The 25,764-nt window shown below is 39.6% G+C and overlaps 1 protein-coding gene across 2 annotated transcripts in view; it reads right to left on the reverse strand.

Moving 5' to 3' along the window:
* Nucleotides 1-818: 818 nt before the first annotated feature.
* The window catches only part of GUCY1A1 (guanylate cyclase 1 soluble subunit alpha 1), a 61,923-nt gene continuing 36,977 nt past the window's right edge, over nt 819-25,764 (reverse strand). For both annotated transcript variants that reach the window (XM_043566838.1, XM_043566844.1), the window contains exons 5-10: nt 25,018-25,076; nt 23,001-23,710; nt 20,880-21,365; nt 16,893-17,036; nt 12,503-12,657; nt 819-1,715 (exon numbers count right to left, since the gene is read on the reverse strand). In XM_043566838.1, coding sequence (XP_043422773.1) covers nt 1,514-1,715; nt 12,503-12,657; nt 16,893-17,036; nt 20,880-21,365; nt 23,001-23,710; nt 25,018-25,076 — 1,756 coding nt within the window. In that variant the 3' untranslated portion in view covers nt 819-1,513. The remainder of the gene's footprint in view (nt 1,716-12,502; nt 12,658-16,892; nt 17,037-20,879; nt 21,366-23,000; nt 23,711-25,017; nt 25,077-25,764) is intronic.

Raw genomic sequence — 25,764 nt, forward strand, 5'->3', positions numbered from 1 at the left:
TGATAATCATTGCCACATCTGTAGTAGAAAACTGGGGATGCTAGAGGTCAATGAATGGTGACTTTTTATTCCTGAGGTCACCAGGCTAGTGTATCAATGACTCTGCTAATACTGATTTAAAGATTGCAATGTTCATCTTTCTCCTGCTTTGAAACTGAGCTCTTTTAAAAATCAAATCCTTATCCAAAACCAAACTCCGTAGATTACTCTCTTCTTCAGAGAGCTTAGGCTAATGTCATTAAAAATAAAAGTTCCGGCTCCAGAAAAATGTTTAGGAATTTCCATAATGAAGTCGCAGCATCATTTTCATCAATACTAACATTCTCTTTAAAAAATAACGTTGCGATATCTCAAATAGAATAGAAAAATTCACAGATGTGTACTTGATTAGACAAAAAAACTTGATGATTCTTAGGATATACATACACACCAAAGTGTCCAACACAAATACTTAAAAAAAAAGCTATTAGCAAAAAGAACAAGTCTCATTTCCCACTTCTGAACTTAAATTTCTCACTGGAACTTCATAGAACTCAACATGGCAATGCAGAATGGCTGCTGAAATAGATCCAAATCACTCTACGTGTGTGTGTGTGTGTGTGTGTGTGTGTGTGTTTAAATGTTTTGCATCTGTACTTCATGGTATATTCCCTGATCCTTACATTACTCCCATGTTACTTCTAATTAAATCAGAATGATATTACTGCATTTGTATATGGGCTATAAGCCTCTTGTATCCTGGATATTATGACATAAAATGAATTAATAGGAATTAAATTGCTAATATGAATGAAAATAGCCTTTACCAAAGTGCAGAATAATGTCAAACAAAAGTCAATATTTATTGATATGACACATTATGTTATGGCAGATATTTTTATAAAACAGTCTTTGATATTTATAGATGAACTATTTTATATTCATATTGCATCTAACCCATAATTGCTTATTTTCTTAAAAAATGGAGAAGAAACAGTGCAACAGAAAAAATACTCAACCTATTTTGTTATCTATGCCAACAGTTAAATGAAGAAATGTAAGAAAAGGCAGACTTGAAAGGTTCAAAGAGCTTATGGTATCAAAGACTATCATTTCTATTCAGAAAGCTTTTTTAAGGCAACACTATCACAAATACACTTTAACAACCATTCCACTAGGGCACAGACTGCAGGTAACCCCATCAGTTTGTGCAAGTCAGGTCACTACAATTACCGGATATATGTACAAGGTGCTGAGTTTTGAGTACAGGTAATAAGTGTTTGTTATAGTAACAGAAATATCCCCCAAATGTCATTTTTGAGGCTTCTTTCCTTTTTTTTTTTTTCTCTGAAGACTTGAAGTATTGAAGTGAATACATTTTTGTCATGTTAAATGGAAGAAAAAGTAGATGGTGACTTAGCTCCTGAAATTTGAATATTGTTCTTAGTCATCTGCAATCTTAAAGTGCTTTCAGAGATTCCACACATGCTCATAGGAGTCAAAACCCAAGCCTAATAACCAGGTTTACATTTTGCTAATCTATTCCTGAGGCTTTGCCTAAAAAATTGGCATTGCCATCTTCAACATCTTTCGTTTGGAACCATGGTTTTGAATTTGCTCCTTGTTGATAAGCTTCCAGAAAATGACAGATTCCAGGAATTTCACTGGGGAAGTTTGGTGGGAGTTCCTCCCTTGATCGAGGGGTAAACACAAAACCAGGACAGTCTTTGAGTAATCTGAAAAAATTAAGATAAAAATATCAATATTAAAATCTACTACCGATATAACTGTCTACACAAGAAAAGACAACCTAAAAATGAATATTCCTGAAAATACAGATCTTCCTTGACTTATGATGGATTACATCTTAATAAATTGAAAATATCATGAACTGAAAATATCGTAAGTTGAAAATGCATTTGGTACACATAATATACCGAACATCATAGCTTAGCCTCGCCTGCTGTAATGTCCTCAGAACACTTACATTAGCCTGCAGTTTGGCAAAATCCTCTAACACACAGCCTGTTTTAGAATAAACGTTTATTATCTCATGTAATTTATCAAATATTTTATTGAAACTGACAAACAATGATTGCGCGAGTGCAGAATGGTTGTAAGTGTATGGGTTGTTTAAACCCCTGTTTGCGAACGTGGGTCATGTGGCATACTGGTAAACCAGAGAAAAGATCAAAATTCAAAATTCAAACTATGGTTTGTGCTAAATGCATGTAGGGTTTGTACCATGGTAAAGTTGAAAATTCGTTAAGTTGTATCATTGAAAGCCGAGGACTGTCTGTATTAATAAAGCAGCCATTTTCAGTATGATTGACAGATCTTAATGATGTTAACAAACATCTTCACAGAAGAACAATGAAGAATCAGTTCACAAGAACTGAAACAATTCTACCAAATAATATATTCACTCTTATTAGGAAAAGTAATTATAAAATATTTTTGTAAAGATATAATCAATAACTCATTTAACCATGAATTCACCGTACTGGGAGAAAATGCAAAATAACCCAAAAGTCTAATAATAGCAGGAAAACCCCAAGCCCATGCAGAAACATAATGTTATAGAATAAGGCTTCCTAAGTTGAAAGAGAAATAACATTGTCCCTTTAGCAATTCATTCCGTTTGTAAATACTATTGAGAAGCAATCAAGGGCAATAAATTATAGAAGAAAAATTCTATATAAGGTACATGCCAATAATGTGAGAATAACATTTGAATCTCAATAGAATTTATATGAATTCTAGGTTAGTAGGACTAAAAGGAGATTTAATTGTACAAATTGACACTCTTCTTAACTATCTGGTATTTGAAATATTTTCTTCTATCTATCTGTTTACCAAATTTTATTATTTACTACTATTTGTCCAGTACAGTAAAGTCATTTTATTTTATTTATTTATTTTTAATTTGTTTTAACGTTTTCATTTCTATTCCAGTTAGTTAACATACAGTTTATATTACAAACAATGTTATATTAGTTTCAGGTATACATCATAGTGACTCAACACTTCCATACAGCACCCGGTGCTCATCACAAGTGCCCTCCCTAATCCCCATCATCTATTTCACCCATCCCCCTGCCCACCTCCCCTCTGGTAGCCATCAGTTTGTTCTCTATGGTGAAGCATCTGTATCTTTTTTTTTTTTTTAAGTTTATTTATTTATTTAGAAAGAGAGAGACAGAGACGCAGAGAGACCACGAATCTGCTGACAGCATGGAGCACGATGAGAGACTTGGATCTCGTGAACTATGAAATCAGGTCCTGAGCCCAAATCAAGAGTTGAATGCTTAACTGACTGAGCTACTCAGGTGCCCCAAGTGTCTGTTTCTTGGTTCCCAGCCCCTCTCTCTGTTTTCCCTGTGCTCATTTGTTTTGTTTCTTCCACATATGAGTTCAATTCATTTTAAATTCCAATCCTACTGATGAAGTTACTGGCTCCTCTTTCTACTTGCTTCCCTAGCTTTCTGTCAAATGCAAACTTAATAAGCGTCTTTCTAATCTATTATTCAGGCAATGGATGAAAAAATGTTGTCAGTTCTGGGCCCTAAACCAGACCATGGCCTCCTACTCATTAGTTTGTGATGTCATGTCCTAATGCAACTGGATGATGGTGCTGCATTAGATTTGGTACTGTGACACCATTCTATGCAATGAAGAAAAAAACTGAATAGAAACCTAGGTCTCACAAATGATAGCCTTCCAGCAGAAAAGAACATGTGAGTATTCAGTTAGCTCATTTTTGGAAAGTCATCAATAAATATGCAATCTGAAAAATAATTAATGAAATTATGCTTTAGTCATGATCCAGAAATATTTAAGTGTGTACTATTTATAAAGCATAATATTTGGTAATATATAATGAAAAGTTACAGAATTCCACAGTATTAAACATATAGGCTTCAAAGTCTGGTAGACCTAAGTTTGAATAGCAGCAAAGGTGTCCATTTTCTAGCCTGTGAAAAGGAATAGTAGTACAGGTCTCTTAGGACAGTTGTGAAGATCAAATAAACAGATTAAACAGGATTGGTTAAGCATCAATTAGCTATCACTCAACATTCATACTGGTAACATTTCGGGAATAGAAACCTTCATATACCACTGGTGGAATATAAATCAACAAGACCAATTTGGACAGCTAATGGATGATCAGCAAAGCTGAACTGGATATGGCCTATGATCTGGGAATACCATTTATAGGTATGTTATAGCTGTACATGGCTTATTCATACTCTAGAATACATATTATATCACATGCACAGATAGTGCCATGCTAGATCTAGCTCATGCTGGCTTATGAGGACCAACTGGTAAACATTCAGGAATTTTATGAGCCAATGAAACCATCTGTAGCCTGAAACTTGCTATGGTAGCAGTAGGTACACCACAGAAATTGGTAAATGCTAAAAAGGTAGAGATTCTCCGCTTTACCCTGCCCCACCCCACCCTCCCACCCCACCGCCCCAGTGCTGGTTTACTAGCACACCACTGCATTAGGAATAGTTTAAATAAATGAACTAGATTTACATTTCATCAAAAAAACAATCTCAAAAACATAGTATTCAACAGATTTAAGGCAAGTCGTGAAAGGCTAGGGGCAGGTTGAATGGGAATCAATTTTTCTCTGGTTTTGCTTTTCTACCTGCAGGTACCTAAATGAGAGTTTAGCCTCCTGGCCTCTCTCTGTCCACTTTCTTTCCTGGTAATTAGAAGCAACGTGTCTTATTGGTGAGTTTGGGAGAAGCTGCTGAACATGCTCTTCTCAGTGCCTTCCTGCCTCTCTCTCTGGGAGCCTGTCCGTCTGTAGGAAATACATGTTCTCAGCAACTCCCGCAAACCCTAAGGGGCACAGAGTCCAGCACGTCAGACAGCAGGGGCTGGGGCCTAGAATATTTTAATTTTTTAATAAAACAGGGATCTCAAAAGAAATATGGCAAAATGCTGACATTTATTAAATACTAGCTTTGGCCACATGGGTATCATATTTTCTTTGATTTTTTTCTGTATGCTTGAAATATTTAAAAAATAATTATAAAAATGCCCGAAACTATAAAGGTTTGATAAATAAAAACATAAAATTGTAAGTGATTAAGGGCTTTCTTTTTTTCTGTCCACATTATCCCAACATTTCCTGTTAAATATGGTAATTAATTTTTTTCTTAACGTTTACTCACCTTTGAGAGACAGAGAGAGACAGAGCAGGAGTGGGGAAGGGGCAGAGAGAGAGGGAGACACAGAATCCGAAGCAGGCTCCAGGCTCTGAGCTGTCAGCACAGAGCCCGACGCAGGGCTTGAACCCATGAACCGTGAGATCATGACCTGAGCCGAAGTCAGACGCGCAACCGACTGAGCCACCCAGGCACCCCTTAAATATGGTAATTATAATCATAACTTTATATTTAAATTTATATAAAATATTCAGCATTTAGAAGTGGCTTTAAAGTATATCATTAGAATTTATTAAGTGCCTTGCTCAAGATGAGATATCTGGAAAGCTCTGTGTTTGGGGCTGTATGGCGTGTCTTCTGGATACAAGTTTTACGTTTTTTTCAAAATTTTTTTAATGTTTTTATTTATTTTTGAGACAGAGAGGGACAGAGAATGAGCAGGGGAGGGGCACAGAGAGAGGGAGACACAGAATCTGAAGCAGGCTCCAGGCTCCGAGCTGTCAGCATAGAGCCCGACGCAGGGCTCAAACTCACAGACTGCGAGATCATGACCTGAGCTGAAGTCGGACGCTCAACTGACTGAGCCACCCAGGCGCCCCCAAGTTTTATGTTTTTTAAAGAAACTTACAGATAAACACAATTAGAATGTTATGGAGTTAGAACGTTCATTAAATCATCTTTAAGAAAAGATCAGAATTTTTAAGGGAAACAGGTGGAAAAAATAAAACCATTTAAATGAAAGCTTGATGGAATTAAGGCACATGAAAAGCAGTAACAGGCTCAGGCAGGTCATGGCAGTTTTCCTTACTCCTTCTTGACCAGATAACAGTTACCTCAAAATGCTGCATCAACTATCCTATTTTCTGTCATCTCTCCCACATTCTCTTTCTTCTCTTTGTTCTTTCCCCTTATAGAATTCAAGTCCTGTTTCCCTGCTATCAGTTCCCAGCTCTCTTGCAAATAAGAGTTCCGAGGTCTACTACCTGCCTATACTGGGCAGTATCCATTTATATTCCCCACCTGCCATGCTTGTCTTTAATGATCCCTCACCACCACATAAACCTATCTCATTAATCCACTGACCTGAAACTTGGACAATATTTCTGTTTTCTGCACTTCAGTAACAGCTAACAGGAAAGCAGAAAACTGTCCCCAATAATAAACTCCTCATGACATTTAGAATAAAGGAATGTATAACGGTCATTACACAGCAACATTCTAAATTACTGATTAGAACTGGAAACGAAAGATAAGTATTTGAGGTTAGGGTTTTTTGTGCATGTGGGTTTGTACTCTGTCCTTTTTTTTTTTTAATTTTTTTTTTCAACTTTTTAATTTATTTTTGGGACAGAGAGAGACAGAGCATGAACGGGGGAGGGGCAGAGAGAGAGGGAGACACAGAATCGGAAACAGGCTCCAGGCCCTGAGCCATCAGCCCAGAGCCCGACGCGGGGCTCGAACTCATGGACCTCGAGATCGTGACCTGGCTGAAGTCGGACGCCCAACCGACTGCGCCACCCAGGCGCCCCTGTACTCTGTGTCTTAAATGTATAAGTGTTTCATAAATATATCAAGGAAGCTACATCAGATATTATTTTATTTTTTGACAAATGTCACCCTAAAATTCAATGTATTACCAATAAAGTTCTCCCAAGGAACTAAATAGGTTTTATATTTGTATAACTTTTTAAAAATTTTTTAATGTTTATTTATTTTTGAGAGAGAGAGAGAGAGAGAGAGAGAGAGAGAGAGATATGGTGCACGAGTGGGGAAGGGGCAGAGAGAGAGGGAGACACAGAATCCGAAGCAGGCTCCAGGCTCCAAGAGCTGTCAGCACAGAACCCCAATGCAGGGTTCGAACTCAGAAACCGTGAGATCATGACCTGAGCTGAAGTTGGAGGCTTAACCGACTGAGCAACCCAGGCACCCCTATATTTGTACAACTTCTTTTTAATTTTTTTAATGTTTATTTATTTTTGAAAGAGAGAGAGAGACCGAGCACGAGCAGGGGAAGGGCAGAGAGAGAGGGAGACACAGAATATGAAGCAGGCTCCAGGCTCTGAGCTGTCACCACAGAGCCCAACACGGGGCTTGAATCCAAGTGAGCCAAAGTCAGACACTCAACCAACTGAGCCCCCCAGGCACCCCTGTACAACTTCTAATAGCTTCTACTATTTGTCCCCAACTTTGATGGAACTGAAATTATGTCTCTGTTTTATAATCCAATTATTAAATTTCACAAAGCATGGACTTTTTATTGAAATTTAAATTACTCTCTTTTTAAGTTTTTCTATCATTTGGAAAAAAATAAACTATTTTTAAAAGAAAGCATTTTAAAATGCTATTAGAGGTATTTCATGTTAAATATTTCTTTGTTTCCTACATAAAGCATTTTAACTGTCACTTGCCCTTTACGTAAGACATAAATATTTCCTATATAAGAGAGGTAAGTAAATTGAAAAAGGAAAAATAGTGGCACATGCACCCCAATGTTTGTAGCAGCACTATCAACAATAGCCAAATTATAGAAAGAGCCCAAATGTCCATCGACTGATGAATAAATATATATATATATACACATATGCATATATATACACAAATATATACACACCTATATATATGTGTATATATATGAATATTACTCAGCCATCAAAAAGAATGAAATCTTGCCATTTGCAACAAAGTAGATGGAACGAGAGTGTATTATGCTAAATGAAATAAGTCAGTTAGAGGAAGACAAATAGTACATGACTTCACTCATATGTGGAATTTAAGAAAGAAAACCAGATACACATAGGGGAAGGGAAGGAAAAATAAAAATAAGATAAAACAGAGAGGGAGGCAAACCACAAGCGGCTCTTAACTATAGAGAACTGAGGGCTGCTGGAAGAAAGGTGGGCAGGGGACGGGTTAAATGGGTGATGGGTGTTAAGGGGGGGCACTTCTGGAGTGCCTTGGTGGCTGTCGGTTAAGCATCTGACTCTCGTTTTCAGCTCAGGTCATGATCTCGCGGTTTCATGAGTCTGATCCTGGCATTGGGCTCTGTGCTGGCAATGCGGAGTCTTCTTGGGATTCTCTCTCTCTCTTTCCCTCTCTCTCTGCCCCTCCCCTACTCATGCTGTCTCTATCTCTCTCAATTAAATAAACTTAAAAACAAAAAGGGAGGGGGCACTTGTGATGAACACTGGGTGTTACAGGTAAGTGAGAAGTCATTAAATTCTACTCCTGAAACTAATATTACACTATACACTAACTAGAATTTAAATAAAAACTTGAAACAAAAAAAAGGAAAGAATAGCATACCATATTTGTTTATAACAGATAGAAATAAAAATAGCAAATGCATTGATGCTCAGTATCGATTAAGTTTTCATTATCATTTATATATGTGCATATAAACACATACTAAGAAATAATTTTAAAAAAACAAAAAAGTGAATAGTTATGGTCTCTGGATACTGAAATTATGAGTTATTTTTATTTACGTATAACTTTCTGATATGCAAATATATAACTTTCTTATATGCAAATATAACTTCTGATATGCAAATATAACTTTCTGATATGCAAATATGCATATATATGCAAATATATATAAAAATATAAATTTTTTAGAAAAAAATTTTCTAAAATAAGCATAGGTTACTATTATAATACAAGATATTTTATTAATAAAAGGTAACACTGTAGTGTAAAATCCTGTTTTTGCACATCTAGTAAGTCTAGTAACATGGCCAACATGGTGAATCTAAGGATTGAAGCTATGGACCTTATCCTGTTGCCGAGTATGTATATCAAAATGTCATGGTCCTCTGTTGGAAGACAAGAGATCCTGTATTACGTTTTGGGAGTAAAATGAGTTGCTGATATCAATGTTTCCTATCAAGATTCAAGACAACCAGACTTTGAGATATGAAACGAAGGAAGATTTTCTTTTATGTTGCTTAAAGACAATCAGAAGAAACAGAAAATCACTTTTTCTATATGCAAAGGTTTGGTTTTAAGGATAGACACACACACATGGACTCCTCAACGTGTATGTGCACATGTATGACGTTATTGAACACCCACCAGCAGTGACTGGACTAGCAACTAGTCATGTGATCACAGGATTCTTACTCTCCAATCCTCCAAAGAAAGCAAAGTCAAATCCTGAGGACAGGAGTTCTCATCCCTTCCTGGTTTACCTGGGAAGCTTACAGGTCTATTACCATTACAATAATCCCTAGGAAGTTTTCCAATTCTCATGGATAGTGACTCATTTTCGTATCAAAGCGTGGACAGTCAATCAATAAATACTCACTACTTTCCTACTACTGTGTGCCAGGCATTGATCTGGGAACCAGGGAGAGAAAACGTCTACCACAGGAGGCTGACACTCTACAAGGGGAGGCAGGCAATAAACACATAAAGAAAACAACATTTTAGACACAGGTATGAGCTGAGAAGATGAAAAAAGTAAGATAACGTAAGGTGTGTGAGATGAAAGTTGTTCCTCTAAGTATAACAGTTAAGGAGTGTCTTTTGTTTTTGAGAAGGGGGGGGTGCACATGAGCAGGGGAGGGGCAGAGAGAAAGAGAACGATAAGCACTCCACACTCAGCATGGAGCCCAACGTGGGCTCATGACCCTGGCATCACGACCTGAGCCGAAATCAAGAGTCCGACGCTCAACCGACTGAGCCACTGAGGTACCCCAGGAGTGTCTCTTTGAAGAGGGGATATTTGACTTAAGTCTAATTATGAGAAAGAAGAATACATACGATGATCTAGGAAAGGAGTGGGAAGCAGAGGAATAGCCAGTATCTTCGATTCAGGAAAGGGTTTAGGAAGTCTGATAAATAAAAGTAAGGCCAGGGTGGCCGGGTATCAGAGAGTGACGGAAAAAATGGAAGAAAATCAAGTGACACAGGCTGGCAGGATGTTGATCAAAGAGGACATTTTAGCCTGTGGTAACAAATTTAAATTTCATTCCGGCTGCCATGGGAAGCCATTAGAGGGTTTTTAACACAGGAATGATGATATCTGACTTGTACTTCAGGAAGATAGTCTGGCTACTGTGTGCAGGATGAACTGCGGGGAGGAGGTGAGCAAGAAAGTGAGCCGAAGAGTGAGGATGATCCTTGGTTGGCTGAGGTGGAACAGATGAAGGAGGCTTGCCTTGGGGTGTAGTACTGAAGGAAGTCAAAAAAAGATGTATTCGGGGTATTTAATTGTAGGCGGAGGTGGTGAGCTGTAAGGGGGAGAAAGCAACGATCACTCTGAGGTTTATAGTCTAGGTAACACAATCGACGGTGGTGCCATTTTAAGGACATTGATAAAGCGGGGTGGGAAGTGGATTCATTTCATCAGATTGGAGTGTGTGGGAAATCACTTGTTCTAAGACTATCATGTTAATTTTAGTGTGTCGACTAGTCATCCAAGTAGAAATATAAAATACGATACATGAATCTGCAGCTCGATGGAGAATTGTGGGATGGGCTAGAGAGAAGAGAAAAGGTGAGTCAATAAAGTTCAGACAAAGAAGAGACTAGGGACAGAGCTTTTGGGCACTACAACATTCGAAGGTTCGGTAGGGAAAGAGTACCGACATGAGACACTGAGAAGGTGCAGCCACAGGGTAATAAGAAAACCAGGTTAAGTGTGGTGTCACAGCCTAAGGAAGAAAATGTTTAAAGGAGGGAGTTCTCAAGCTCTTCAGTTGCCAGATGTTGAGGAACATAAGGGGAGAGAATCGACCATGATTTTAGCAAGCAACACTGACGGCCTTGATAAGAACCATTTCAGTGGGGTGCAAGGGACAAACACTGATCGGAGTGAATAGAAGGGCGAACAGGAGGTAAAAAAGTAGAAACGTGAACATAGCTCTCGCAAGGAGTTTTGTTGGAAAGGGGGGCAGAAATATAGAGGAGTAGCTGAGATACACTGGGAAACAAGGAAGCAACTATTTTAAGAGTTTTAATAGTAAGATATGTCTATATTCTGATGGGAATAATCATTTCACCCGAGAATTTAATCATAGAGGGAGAGCAGGTATTTTCAGAAGGCAAGTTTTGGAGAAGATGAGAGGCAGCGGCACTTAGAGCAAACCTGGAGGGATCATCTGGAAAGGAGCTAGGCAGCTGGTACACAGTCACTGGCCACCGGAATGAAGTCCTAAGACCAGGGTACCGGGATAGCTAGGCTGATGGGATCTTCCCGGGAAGGTGGTGCAGTACTTACCTGACTGCATTTTTTTTCTTTTCCTGTGAAATATGAAGTGAAGTTATCAACTTAGAATTAGGGCCGGAAAGGAAAGGTTGTGGAGTTTTAAAGAGAAAGAAGATGCTATAAAATATTTGTCTCTGAGAATAGAAAAGACAACTCGCTTGGTGTAGTTTGATAAATCAGCTACCACACATATCTGGAAAGCGTTTTGTTATTCAAGCATTTTCATTATGATCGGATTCTTTTTTTTTTTTAATTTTTTTTAACGTTTATTTGTTTTGAGAGAGAAAGAGTATGAGCAGGTGAGGGGCAGAGAGAGAGGGAGACACAGAATTTGAAGCAGGCTCCAGGCCCTGAACTGTCAGCAAAGAGCCGGATGCAGGGCTCGAACTCATGAACTGTGAGATCGTGACCTGAGCCAAAGTTGGACGCTTAACTGACTGAGTCACCCAGGCGTCCCTATGGTTGGATTCTTTTTTTTTTTTTAATTTTTTTTAACGTTTTATTTATTTTTGAGACAGAGAGAGACAGAGCATGAACAGGGGAGGGGCAGAGAGAGAGGGAGACACAGAATCTGAAGCAGGCTCCAGGCTCTGAGCCATCAGCCCAGAGCCCGACGCGGGCTCGAACTCACGGACTGCGAGATCGTGACCTGTGACCTGAGCTGAAGTCGGACGCTTAACTGACTGAGTCACCCAGGCGCCCCTATGATTGGATTCTTAAAATGAGATGACACGTATCCTTGTCTGACACCTGAATTAAGGATATGTTGAGGACCATGCCCTATAACTTGTGGGGACCATGCTAACTCTGGCAGTTAGCTACTGTACTGGTCAGATTAGCCATCAAAGCACGGAGAGCATTAACACATGCTTCAGAAAGAATAGCGAGGGAAAACAGGATGTGCATCAAGGATTACAGCTGGGCTACAAATATCTCAGGAGGGTTGTTCTCATGATGCTAATGGGTAATTTTAGAAAAAGTGAGGATGATAAAGTCATTGCGTTCCTTTTCCTCGCAAGATTATCTAAGCAAGAAAATGTCATGGAGGATGCAGGAAACCAATGGGAAAGATACAACAACTCTGAATCAATAAAAATAATAGATTTCAGGCATTCAGTGCAAACAGTACCTGTACGTTGTCGGGCTGACGTTGATTTTCCGTGGTACGCTGCAGGACTCAAATTTGTTTGCCAAGGTGACGTTGTTTCCAAAAAGACAGTAACGAGGCATTTTAACGCCGACGACTCCAGCAAAAACTGATCCAGAATGTAGCCCAATCCGCATCTGAAGGCAAAAAGTAACACGGGGTCCTCACCGTCGGTAAAATGTCTCCTGCTAGTCGGTATTGTACGACTGCTGTTTATTTATTTATTTATTTTTTAATGTTTATCTTGAGAGAAAACACATGAGCACTCAGGGTAGGGGCAGAGAGAGAGAGAGGGGGAGAGAAAGAATCCCAAGCAGGCTCCTTGCTGTCAGTACAGAGCCTGACATGGGGCTCGATCTCATAAACACATGAGATCACGACCTGAGCCAAAATCAAGAGTCAGACACTCAACTCCATTGACTGAGCCACCCAGCTGCCCCAAACGCTGTTTGAATGATTTTGCCTTTTGCTGTCGCTACACCATTCCTCCCTCGGCAACACCTCCTGCCAACTTCCTTCTTTTCGCATCCAATTACCAGTGCAGGGGCGCCTGGGTGGCTCAGCCAGTTAAGCGGCCAACTCTTGATTTCGGTTCAGGTCATGATCTCAAGGTTCTTGAGTCTGAGCCCCACATCAGGCTCTGCGCTCACAGTGTGGAGCCTGCTTCGGAGCCTCTCTCTGCCCCTCCCCCACTCTCCTTTTCCCTCCCTTTCTCTCTCTCTCTCCCTGTGTCTCTTTCTGTCTCTCAAAAATAACGTTTAAAAAAATAAAAAAAAACATTACTAGTGCAAAATCAATCACACTTCTCAACTCTTCTCCATTAAGCACCTACGTCTAAACAAGGCATCTTGCACCTGCCCTCAATGTCTGAAACACATTTCCACACATACCCATCACAGTCACCAGAGTGACAAGACAAAGGGTCTATGGGCAGTTTACGTGAACCTGTTCTGTCCATCAGGTGAGACAGACATAATTCCTGGACCCCAGGTGTTGTTTCCCAATGCGCTGTCAGAGAAGGGCAAGAGAAGCCAGCTCTTAGAAAAGAAAGAATAAAAAGAACTTTAAGACAAACACTACCCTACTGTTCAAATGACTCACAGGAAAGAAGAAAGGCACTGTGATGTTTTCATAGAAAATGACAGAGGAAGCAGAGCGGGAGCCGCTTAGGTCCGCATCACAGTGACTATATCAACACTGTTGTTAAACACACCTGGACGCACAGAAAACCAGAGCTGTGCCATATCTAGATATGAGGTGCAGTCTGGGAAATGTTGGCGTAAAAGTTTAGGAATTCTGAAGGTTACCAGTGATTTGGAGAACAATTAAAACAATATCTTAAACTTGCATCTTCCAGAAGATCTGAATTCTTGATGATCTTAGAGGATGTGCAAATTCTTAAATTGATGCTACAACTCGGCAAGTTCAAGTGGGGATGTTTTATATCACAATCAGACACCGTGTTCATTATTTTCAAGTCCCATGTTTAGTTGACCATTTAAAAAAAGTTACATTATATATGAATTTTAAACAAAGGCTAAGTACTCAACAATTTAGATGTTATTCAAGGAGACTCCAGTTTTGCCTAGTTTTGCAACAAATTTTTGGTATTTGCTAACAACGTTCTAGAATCATTTGTTCAGAAGGTGTCAAATATGAATTCTGCAAAATTTTCAAACAAAGCACCAAATTATAAATCAGGAGATCTGCATTCTCAACCCAACTTTGCTAGTAACTGATGGTCTGACTTTCTGTAAGTCTCTTTATCTCCCTCTTATTATTTCCTTACCCATAAAATAGAGGATTGAATTAGTTTTACAGTCCCTTCTTTGTCAGTCTCATTTTAATCAGCAACACTTAGACATGTTACCTCTAGCATTTTTTTCTTTATGGGCAATATGGTTTTACACATCTACCAACTGATCAATATGAACAAAAAGCTATTTTCTGTGTATAAATGTCAAACACAATTTTAGCATATTTCAATCAAGAAGTTTCTGCTCTTTTTGGGCACTCTTCTGGTTAAACCAGTTTCTCTCTGTGTACTTAATTATTCTAGTTTCTTCTTTAAAAATTTTTTTTCCACAGATTTTATTTAAATCCAAGCCAATTAACATATAGTGTAGTAATGATTTTAAGAGCAGAGTAGTGATTTATCACTTACATATAACACCCACTGCTCATTCCAATAAGTGCCCTTCTTAATGCCCATCACCAATTTAGCCCATACCCCTAACCAACACCCCTCTAGCAACCCTCAGTTTGTTCTCTGTATTTAAGAGTCTCTTATGGTTTGCCTCCTTCTCTGTTTTTATCTTATTTTTCCTTCCCTTCCCCTATGTTCATCTGCTTTGTTTCTTAAGTTCCACATATGAGTGAAATCATATGCTATTTATCTTTCTCTGACTGACTTGTTTCGCTTAGCATAATACCTTCTAGTTCCATCCACATTGTTGCAAATGGCAAGGTTTCATTCTTTTGATGGCTGAGTAATATTCCGCTGTGTATATAAACCACATCTTCTTTATCCATTCGTCAGTCAATGGACACTTGGGCTCCTTCCATAATTTGGCTATTGTTGAAAGTGCTGCTATAAACATTGGGGTTCATGTGCCCCTTCGAATCAGCATTTTTGTATCCTTTGGATAAATACCCAGTTCCTCCCATGCTGCTCTCCCTCCCTCTCTCCCCTTCTCCAGTTCTGAATTTCACTCTTAACTCCACAGCTTTCTTATCAGGGAACTTTTCAAATTCACAAGCAAATTCACAAATTCATTTTCAAATTCACAAGTAAATGATCCCAAATTTAAGATGCATATCAAGCCCTGACTGGAAACCTGTTGGGGGCATCTTCCATTTGGGGACCACTTTTGATGCAGCCCGCGTCCCATCATGGACATCTGGGAACAGGAAGGGGGTTAACAGGAGTCTGTTTCCATGTTCACTTTGCACTCACTGACTTTCCCCGCCACATTCAGCGCTCTGGCTTCTATCAACACTCCACCTGCAGTTTTCTAAGCCAGAGTTGAGGGTGTCAGTAAGGAAATCAACAGTGATAGAGGATTTATACACATGGCATGCTGGAGAAACACATAGAGCTTGAGGGGAAAAAAGGAAATATTTCCTATTCTTTCACTCTGATTCTAATCCATGGGGTGGCAAGGCAAGGAGGAGAAAAGGGCTGGGCTCAGACATATGGCTTCTATTACGAAGAGCACCAAGACTATGTTCTTGTATTTTGCATTTTTCTTTCTTTTCTCTATATCTTATAGCATGCCAGATAGGATTCTGTACTATTTCAAAGGCCCATTTCTGAAGGTCATCAGTTAAGGACCGTCCAATAAAAATTAAGTGGCAGTGGGGCGCCTGGGTGGCGCAGTCGGTTGAGCGTCCGACTTCAGCTCAGGTCACGATCTCGCGGTCCGTGAGTTCGAGCCCCGCGTCGGGCTCTGAGCTGATGGCTCGGAGCCTGGAGCCTGTTTCCGATTCTGTGTCTCCCTCTCTCTCTGCCCCTCCCCCGTTCATGCTCTGTCTCTCTCTGTCCCAAAAATAAATAAACGTTGAAAAAAAAAATTAAAAAAAAAATTAAGTGGCAGATTCAATGTAAGTAGGACAAATAAAGGTAATCTTCTTGTGTTCTATTAAACCAATGCCTAGCATGGTAATTTTAGGTTCTCATCTGCAGTAAGACATTATTCTGAGATAATTTAGACATTTCAGAGTGTCACGGGCTTTGGAAAATATTGGTGGATTAGCGGTCGATTTTCGTTGTAGTGTTAACGGCCTCCCCTGCAGGGACTGGAAAACCAAAAATTACACTTTCCCAACGCCCTTGCATTTTCTAGGCGCACTGAGGTTTGGTGAATCTGATACACTCACAAGAGGTCTGGAAGCCAGAATTTCTGCTGCGACGGCCTCCAAGTGCAAGCACAACTGTGGACGTCTTTATTCTGTGGACGTCATTCATTCTGTGAGGGTCATGATGCAGAATTTCCACGTTACTGATTCAAATTATAGTAAGTGCAGTTTGGTTCTGCAGCCAATAATGGAGGCAGCAGCTTTCTGAACACAGCAGTTTCCTGACTGTGGCTGTGGAGGTATGGTGCTGGAGCCAGGTTCTTGATCCTGGGAAAAACAATGGTTTCTGAAGTGCCGCTTTGGGAGCCATTTTGTGAAGGTTGAATGTATAGATGGCTTCTTTAGCTCTCTCGATAGTTCTGTAAGCCACTCGATACCCCTGAGTACATTCCTTCTCGCTTCCACAAATTAGAGATTTTGCTCTCCGTCAACCCTGAGGGATGCACTATTCTTTGGGTAACTAAAAAGCATTCACTCTCTGTGACACTTCCCGGACAATATCTATCTGCCTTACCTTGATAGGTTCTCCATGGGGAGACATAACTTCATCAGACAGCTCCATCATCTTCAGGGCCATCAGTGCTATCTGAACAGCATGGGTATCACTTTCTTTGTGTAATCCCCCAGCCACACAATACGCATCGCCAATGGTCTCCACCTACACAGAACAGATATTCTATATTACGAGTTCAGAGTTAGAGTGCACATCAGAGAGCAGAAAATCTCAGTGTTTGGGTCCTATAGGAAATCAGAGTAAATTGGATACACTCAGCAATGGCTTTCCCTTTTGGGAAATTCATAAAGTTTAGATGCCTTATATCAGGCACTGCTCCGAAGAGCAGTGGGGTCCTGCGAGCCCAACGTTAGGAGGTGGCTTCTACTTCCAGACTTGCTGCTGAGTCAATACATTCATCAACGCACCTTTTCCCCCCTCACCATGTAAAATGGCTCTTTAGAGGTAAGTGATGCTATGTAAATGATATTTGGGGTTATAACAGAGATAAAGATCATTGGAATCACTTGCTGACTTTATATCCTTTTAGCCTGAAGTATTTTGAACAGTCACCACTCAATCAATGTCATATGAATTTAGTAAGAATGTGCGACATAAAACTGAGACATTTTAGCTCTTCTAAAGGATCTGGAGGTTCTCACAGCAACTCTAAGTGTCTACAGGAATATTAATCACAAAGTACAGAAACCGAGAAAGATGTCAAATAACGGTTCTTGGAAGGCTACTGAAAATTAAGCTGTTTGATAAATTCCGAGTATTATCATTGTCATTGCTGTTGTTGTAAGAAGTGATTGTTATGTCTGTGATGCTGATGACAAAGCTACCGGTTAATTTAAATCTACAAACAATCCACCCAATTTTAATCATTGCATTTTCTCCTCTAAATATTTATGATAGCTTATCAGATCATATCATTCCTCCTCTCCAAACCCTCCACTATGGAGGGATGGAGATGAGAAGAAAAAAAGGGAGACTAATCTTCGGTGATTCTCCATCTCCTCAGAATAAATGTTGAAACTGTTATAACACCTCCAAAGTTCTCCTAACTTGTCTGCGAATCTCTGACTTTATTTCCTAATCCTCTCCCTTGCTCACTTTGTCTCAGTGCCACTGGCCTCATGTTATCCCTCAAACATACCAAACATGTTCCTGCTTGCTATTCCTTTGCCTGCAGATACTCACTTGGCATGTCCCTCATTTCCTTCAGTGCCTGCTAAACATCACCATCTGAGAAATGCCTGTCCCAACTGCCTTCTATAAAGTAGCAATCACCCCTTACCTTCTGCACTTCGCCTCCTTTAACTTTATCCAGAATACCACACCAATTGGAATACTATAAAATATACTCATTTGTTTGTTTTCTGTCTTTCCCCCCGTAGAATATTAGCTCTCTGAGTTTGTCCGTTTTATTAACTCCTGAATTACCAGCACCCAGATATCTGCTAATGAATGAACCAGGCGGTAGTGCCTCTTATAAGATTTCCCTCAGTGAATACATAAGAAGTGCCTAAAATAATGTCTAACATATCTCCGGTGCTCAGTACGTGTCACTAATCAGAAGAAGCGGTGCCCTCACTCCTTGGTGTTCGATGTCTACTCTCTATGCTATTAAAGCACCTTGTCCACCTGTGTTTGGGTTCGGGCATTCACCGGGTCATAGAGATCGGGCATCGGTCAGCCCCACCCTCCTTTCCTTCCACATATGAGATATTCTCACTCATGCTGGCCAATGCTGGATGACAGGAAATATTTGCTAAAACAACCAATAAATGAATACTGAATCAACTGAAAAATGGACAAAAGGCTGAAGGACAATAAGCAAATGAAATTAAATAAAGTCCTGAAACAAACAGGTCCTGGAAAAGAAAAGTTCAACTATTCCTTGGAAGCCATCACACGCACAGGTGAGCGTGTGATGATACATTCTGTATATCTTACATTTATCTCATGGTTAAGACCCTTCCTGATGTCTTCACCGCTGCCTTCAGATATTTTCATGCAAAATCAGAAGTGAAGAGAAGGTGGAAATAAGGGCAGAGCAGATGGTTCCCTATCTAGCTTGGGTTGTGGTTGGATTAACCAGGGAACTCTGTGGCTACTATCCTTGGAGCAAGGAGCACAGATCCTGAAAACTTGGAATAACCACAGTGTTTCAGTTTCAACAATTCGAAATCTGTAGAAAAGGGCTGCTACTCTTGCAAGCAATCACAGCAGTTGCAAAGGAGACCAAGAATTTCTTCTCACAGTTTCGAGAGGAGACAATATCAAGATAGAAACTGTCTACAAACAAATACAGTCAATTCCACAAGAGGCCGTCAAGCTTAACCTAACTGAAGCCAATTATTTTATCTGTAATTATACATGGATCTCTTTTTTTTCCCAAGGGAATCATGGTTCAGTCTGGAATTTCCTGCTAGATATTTTAAAAAGGAAGGCTTTACTTCTCGCCATCTAGATTGGAACAAAGCAGAAGCTTATGTATTCCCACAAATGGTATTTGTTTTCTCCTCAATAACTGTATTTATTTCTTGTCGGGCAAAGCTCTGAAATGCCGGGTTGTTACGCGGGAAACTAAAAGGTGAGTCAAGCCACACAAACGGGAAGGAAGATTCTTAATGCCAATAGCTAAAATAATGGAAAATACTTTAAATTAGTAAAAATATGTTTTAATGCTAAAAACACGGAACCCCAAATCACCTTATTAGTTCTCTTATTGCTAATAAAGTTACATTTTAAAAAGTTTATTACACATTAGGGGTAATTACTGTGCTTCCCTGTGCCTAGAGTGATGCGTGGTAAGCACTCAAGAAATCCTGCTGCATCGTGGATAACCGATGTCATTTTCCATAATCTTTAGAACAGTCTTGTTCATGAAGATAATGGGACATAATGTATGTTATTCATGCATATAAGCTCTGTAGGCGGATATCACTTTCTCTGTGTAAGAAATGGGAAAGGCTACTTGACTTTCCCAGCTTACAAAGCAAGTAGAGAACAAGATTTGAAGACAAACTCTCTTCTTCAGACATCTCTGCCCTTGGTCTCTTCAATAATGCCTTAAGTAGGGTTTTTTTTCCCCTCCTAATCAGCCATGCAAACTATCATGTTAACTCTGTATTTAGTTAATCTATTTATTTCTTTAAGTTTATGTATTTATTTTGAGAAAGAAAAAGGTGGGGGGGGGGAGAGCATGCACAGTGGGGGAGGGGTAGAGAGAGAGGTAGAGAGAGAATCCCAAGCAGGCTCCGTGCCGTTAGGATAGAGTCCGAAGCGGGGTGAGTTAATCTATTTAAAGACCATATAATATTCATGTTTCTTCTATACTTTTATTTTTATAAAGGATAAATCTTTCCCATACAAGTCATATTTAAGAATCATCTCTCGCCTAATAACTCAGTTGCCACAGTCTAGTACCAGGTTCACTGATTCTTTTTTTTTTTTTAATTTTTTTTTAACGTTTATTTATTTTTGAGACAGAGACAAAGCATGAATGGGGGAGGGTCAGAGAGAGGGAGACACAGAATCTGAAACAGGCTCCAGGCTCTGAGCTGTCAGCACAGAGCCCGACGCGGGGCTCGAACTCACGGACCGCGAGATCATGACCTGAGCCGAAGTCAGCCGCTTAACCGACTGAGCCACCCAGGCGCCCCCAGGTTCACTGATTCTTAAACTGTACTTGCTCAGGGGTCCTATACCCCATCCTCCACTCAGTCAATCACCCCTACATTCTGTGCCTCTTATCTGAGAAGACAATGAATGTGTCAGTCCTTTCGTGGAATAACGATCTCTGTTTCTGAGCAGATTCAGAGCTATTTCTGGCTAGAGAACACCCACATGATTAATGTACAATGCCGGCTCCCAGGGTGCGGCTTGTGTAGCCCTGCAGAGAAAGCCCTTCGTCTGCCTTGTAACTCGAGACCTGGTTGCAGAGGTTTTTTTTCAGTGACTTTTGCCTGTAAAACGGGCCTAGCGCTCCTCCACCCCTACCTTGTAGACATCCAGCTCTCCGCACTGCCGGTCAAAGCGAGTGTACAGTGCATTGAGCATGGTGATAACCTGCAGCGGAGAGCACTGGGAGCAGATGGCGGTGAACCCAACGATGTCTGAGAAGAGCATGGTGACATCACTGAACTTCTTGGCTTGCACGACTTGCCCTTGCCACAGCTGCTGTGCAACCTCGCAGGGAAATATGGAGCACAGGAGATCTACGGTCTTCTTCTTCTCCTCCTCCAGGGCTTGGTGGGCCTGCTCAAGGGTGGCCTTCAGCTTGCCCAGCCTCTTCTTCAGGCCGTCCTGTGCCCTGGCCTGCTCCCCTATCAGCACCACGTCCCTCAGTGCATTGTGAATCGGGATGTCTGAGAGGTAGAGCCCTCGTCCCGTAAAATCTTCTAATCGGTCCACACAGGGTGAGCCCAAGAACAAGACTGCACTGGATTCAACAATGTAGATCATCTGGCCTTTGAGGTCCATCACCTGTGAAGCAAAGGCAAAGCCAACTCTCATGGTTTATCCAAGTTTTCAACACCTTTCTGAGACAAAAGGAAAGGCATTAGATACAGCGACACTCCCTTTGCATTTAAACTTGATTGCTACCACTTGCAGAGAAGGAACAATATGCTTTCTATAGTTCTCATTTACTGTGCGTCCTAAAATGCATGCAGACATTTGAAGAACAGATAGACTGGAGAAACTCTACACAGAGATCATGATTTCCAATAAGCAGTGCAAAAAATTCTTGCCTCAAGGCGTTCTAACTAGGGGGAATGCTGATGCTTTTGCTATTATATTCCTTTGATAGCAGCAGATTGCGTGAAGGATTGTACCAAGGAAGCCTTGAGAGAGCTGAGGCTTTAGGTGATCATCCTGGGACACCAGATTTACTTTATGAGGGTGAACAAATATGTATATGTGTGTTCACTGCAGCAAAGAGTCCAAATCACCACAAATGTCCTCCAATAGGACTGGCTAAATAAAGTAGAGGATAACCATACAATGGGATTCTATGTGGCCGTTGTGAAAGTGAAATAGACCAATACCTCCTGACATGGAAGAATGCCCCAAATATTGTTTAGCGAGAAAAAGGAAGTGGCAAGTAGGATTTTGTTTTGATCTATCCCGAAAATGTATATAATTAACGTCTTTGATTTTTTTGCTGCAATGAACGTCTTTAAGTATTACCTATTTTGAACATCTACCGGCATTATTTTTTATGATAAAAAGTAGTAAAACTGTTTTCACTTTGGGAAAAAAAAATGCACAACTCCTGGAATTGTGCATGTTTCAAAGTGATATCCATCATAAGCCTGACAGTTGGCTTTACTTACGTACCCTCAACTATGATTTTGCAAACTCTTCCCTTAGACTAAATGTTTACCAAAGTTCTCTACCATCAGAACAACCCTCCCAACATTCCTCTAACAATTAAAAAAGTTAGTGATTCTCCATGTCTATTTTTTTTTTAATATTTTTTTTAACGTTTATTTATTTTTGAGACAGAGAGAGAGACAGAGCACTAACGGGGGAGGGTCAGAGAGAGAGGGAGACACAGAATCTGAAACAGGCTCCAGGCTCTGAGCAATCAGCACAGAGCCCGACGCGGGGCTCGAACTCACCGCGAGATCGTGACCTGAGCCGAAGTCGGAGGCTTAACCGACTGAGCCACCCAGGCGCCCCTCTCCATGTCTATTAAATATTGATTAAAAAACCTGTTTAGTCACCTCCAATTAGAAACAAGTAGTTTTTGTGTGTTTGTTGTAGAATAATGCTTCCTATTACCCCAAACTGTCAGCTATTTGGTGATAACTGAAAACATATGTTTAAATACATATTTATCTAGTTTGGTTTATAAAATACTCTGAAAGGATTTTAAAAGGTACACTGCATTCAATAAATGTTTGTGAAGTAATAAATCAAGTAAGCAAGCCAATGATTGCAAAAAGGATTTTGCTTTAAATTGATCTCAGCCTTAAAATTATGTCAGACTTGCCTTAAACATAAATGTTTTATCAACACATTTGAAGTGATGCATATGTTTTTACCTTTTTGATTCTAGTCCTTAAACAAGAAGTGACTTATTTCATATTCAAAACACTATTCCGTTCTCCTTACCCTGGAAGATTTCTTCACAGAGTTGTCCCACCTCCTCACTCGGACCACAAACTGCATGTTCAACATGGTCAGGATTCCACTGAACGTTTGCTTGATTTTTGGAGTCAGAATTTCAAAGTACTCTTCAAAATTAGGCTTTCCTTGAAAGTCTCTCCTGTTCATCAGCCTTCTAATGCCATTGCCAAACTGCAGAATTGTCATGTCTTTGTCGAACATGAAATGAAAAGGAAAGGTCTTGCAGAAGAGGGAAGCAGGAATCACCAGCGAGGACTGGGGCTTGCCCGGGGACAGGGATGGCTTGGTGCTTTTGACGTGAAGCGAGTATAACAAATAGGGCTGATTAACGAACTCGCTGCCTTCAGTACGGAAGCAGGGAGGCATCAGTGACACATCCACTTCGGTTTCATACAAAATGTGAGCAGCTGCCTTAATGATGCCAGGAAGAATCAGAGACGTGATTCTCTTAGGGAAAAAATAGTAAACATTTAAGAAATTGTGATCTTTATCCAGGCATAGAATGGAAGCGTCCTCGAACCTGCCTCTCTTTTCTGCCTCTTGGCAGTGGCTGCTCTGTTTCAGAAGGGTGCTGAAGCTATTTAAAAAATCTTTGAGGGTTCCTCCAACCACACCTAAGATGTGTTCATCTTCCTCATAACATATTTTAAAAAGCTCTTCGCCGAGAGATTCTTTGATGATTTCTGCTGGAACTCCTGAAAGTAAATAATACATTTTTTGCCATATCAAACAGATCCTCTTGGAAGAGCTGTATCATTACTACTGTTTTTAACATTGTTTGATGATTTAGTTCCCTTTAAGTCTGGTAACAAGAGTTCCAACCAAAATTAACCACCTATATTCAAATTATCTACATGGATTAGTTTCTAAAATCCTGGTAGCTCCAAATAAAAACTTCCCACTCAGTTAATTATACAAGAATGATCAGTTAAGTCTAACACATAATTTTTAATCTCCCTTAAGAGACGGTTCTTACAAAAGAACACCTAGAATTTACAGAATCAAGTTCATTTCAGAAAAAGCTCTCCCACCCTTCTGTCAATGGCAAAAACAGTATGTCTTGATGAAGGGGGTACTGTCCCACCTGGAGGGCCCCCAGAAGTAGGAACGTCAGAGAGGAATTTAAAATCACTGCTCATGAAACTCAATTTGTCGTTTTTCTCTAGATGTGACAGAAAGTAATTGTTTTTTGTTTTGTTTTGTTTTGTTTTTTAGCAAAACAGCATTCTTGTTGTTTAGTGTTACCTGGAAGAATATTTGTTTGGAATATATTTACTTCCTGTAACTTCTCCTTCTGCAATCTCTTATTTTTTAAATTCTGTGTGTCATTTTTTTTTTTTTCTCCTCTGTAACTGCAAAGACAATAATGCCCTTTCACAGCACCGCTGTGATGTGTTGGGACTGTGTTTAGAATACTGCCTGGCTCCCAGGAAGGGCTCAGGATGTTTGCCATCACCATCATCGTCCTTAAATTCTTAATACCTTGTACCTTCAGAAAGATTTAACCCGTTACTCCATGCACTCCAATTTTGAAAAGGCCAGTATGACAAAGTTACTCATCTACTTGTTTTCCTCAAACTCATTAATACGAGAACTCTGTTAATCCTTTTTCCCACGATTGTTTCCAACCTTTAAGCAAAATTCTTTATTTTAGTTTGTTGAGTAAAATTTCTCATGCATAAATGAGGAATACTTAGTTTAAGTTCAAGGCCAAAGCATGTAAATGTCTATGAGTCAGCTTCCCATGCAGCCTTATCTCCTTCTCAGCAGACACACATAAAGAAGAGGAAACGTTTTAGGTCAAACAAAAATACACAATTATTCTTCAAGTTAACACAATACATAATATTGAACACTTCATACTGGAAATCACCTTTCAGGTGAAAATATTAGTTCTACAGGTAAATATTTTCTACTAATAGAAAATATTAGTTTATAGGTAAAATATTAGTTCTGTAGTATAATTACTCCTTCATTACATACACTTAAACAATTCTATTACCTGCTGCAATTGCTTGGTCTGTAATTATTTTTTCAAAGTCTTCTCTTTCCAAAGATTTCCTGAAAATATGTCAACATCTTAAATTATAAACTGAAAACTGGATGTTACAACTTCAGATTATAACATACAAACATGACGATGGGAAATAATTTAAACTACCTTTTCTGCAGAGGTGAATCGTGACTGTTGAATTTACAGGAAAGGAGCCAGCCCAAACAATGTTGGAAAACCCCAAACTATACCTGATTTGACGTGTTTCATCATCTTCTGAAGCATATTTACCTTTTAAGTTAACTTTACCTAGGCTAATACTGTGGGTGTTTACACTGGCAGGGAACCAACCAAAAGTATGAAGTGGCTAAGTAGGGGATGGTAATAAATCAGCCAAGGGGTCGTCTGATAACACAATCAAAAAGAAAAAATTACCTACTGATGGATTTCACTTTTTAAGTATCACCATATTTTTTCCAAAGCAAATACATAGCATGTCTTGCTTCTGAGTTTAAGGTTCTATACATTTAACTCTCAGGCATTATTACATTTAACTATCCACATATAAAAATTAGTAACTAAAGAAATCTATTCTTCATTCAATTACTGCATTCAGTTTTATCACATAGAGGTTGCTAATATCATAGCATACATTTTGAATGACAAAAAGTTTTGGCAATTTCAACTGGATAACTTATTGATTTATGTTTGCCTAACTGTTTTTTTATGATTTCCGATAGTGACTGATTTCTGACC

The sequence above is a fragment of the Prionailurus bengalensis genome, chromosome B1, assembly GCF_016509475.1.
Source record: "Prionailurus bengalensis isolate Pbe53 chromosome B1, Fcat_Pben_1.1_paternal_pri, whole genome shotgun sequence".
NCBI classification, from domain to species: domain Eukaryota; kingdom Metazoa; phylum Chordata; class Mammalia; order Carnivora; family Felidae; genus Prionailurus; species Prionailurus bengalensis.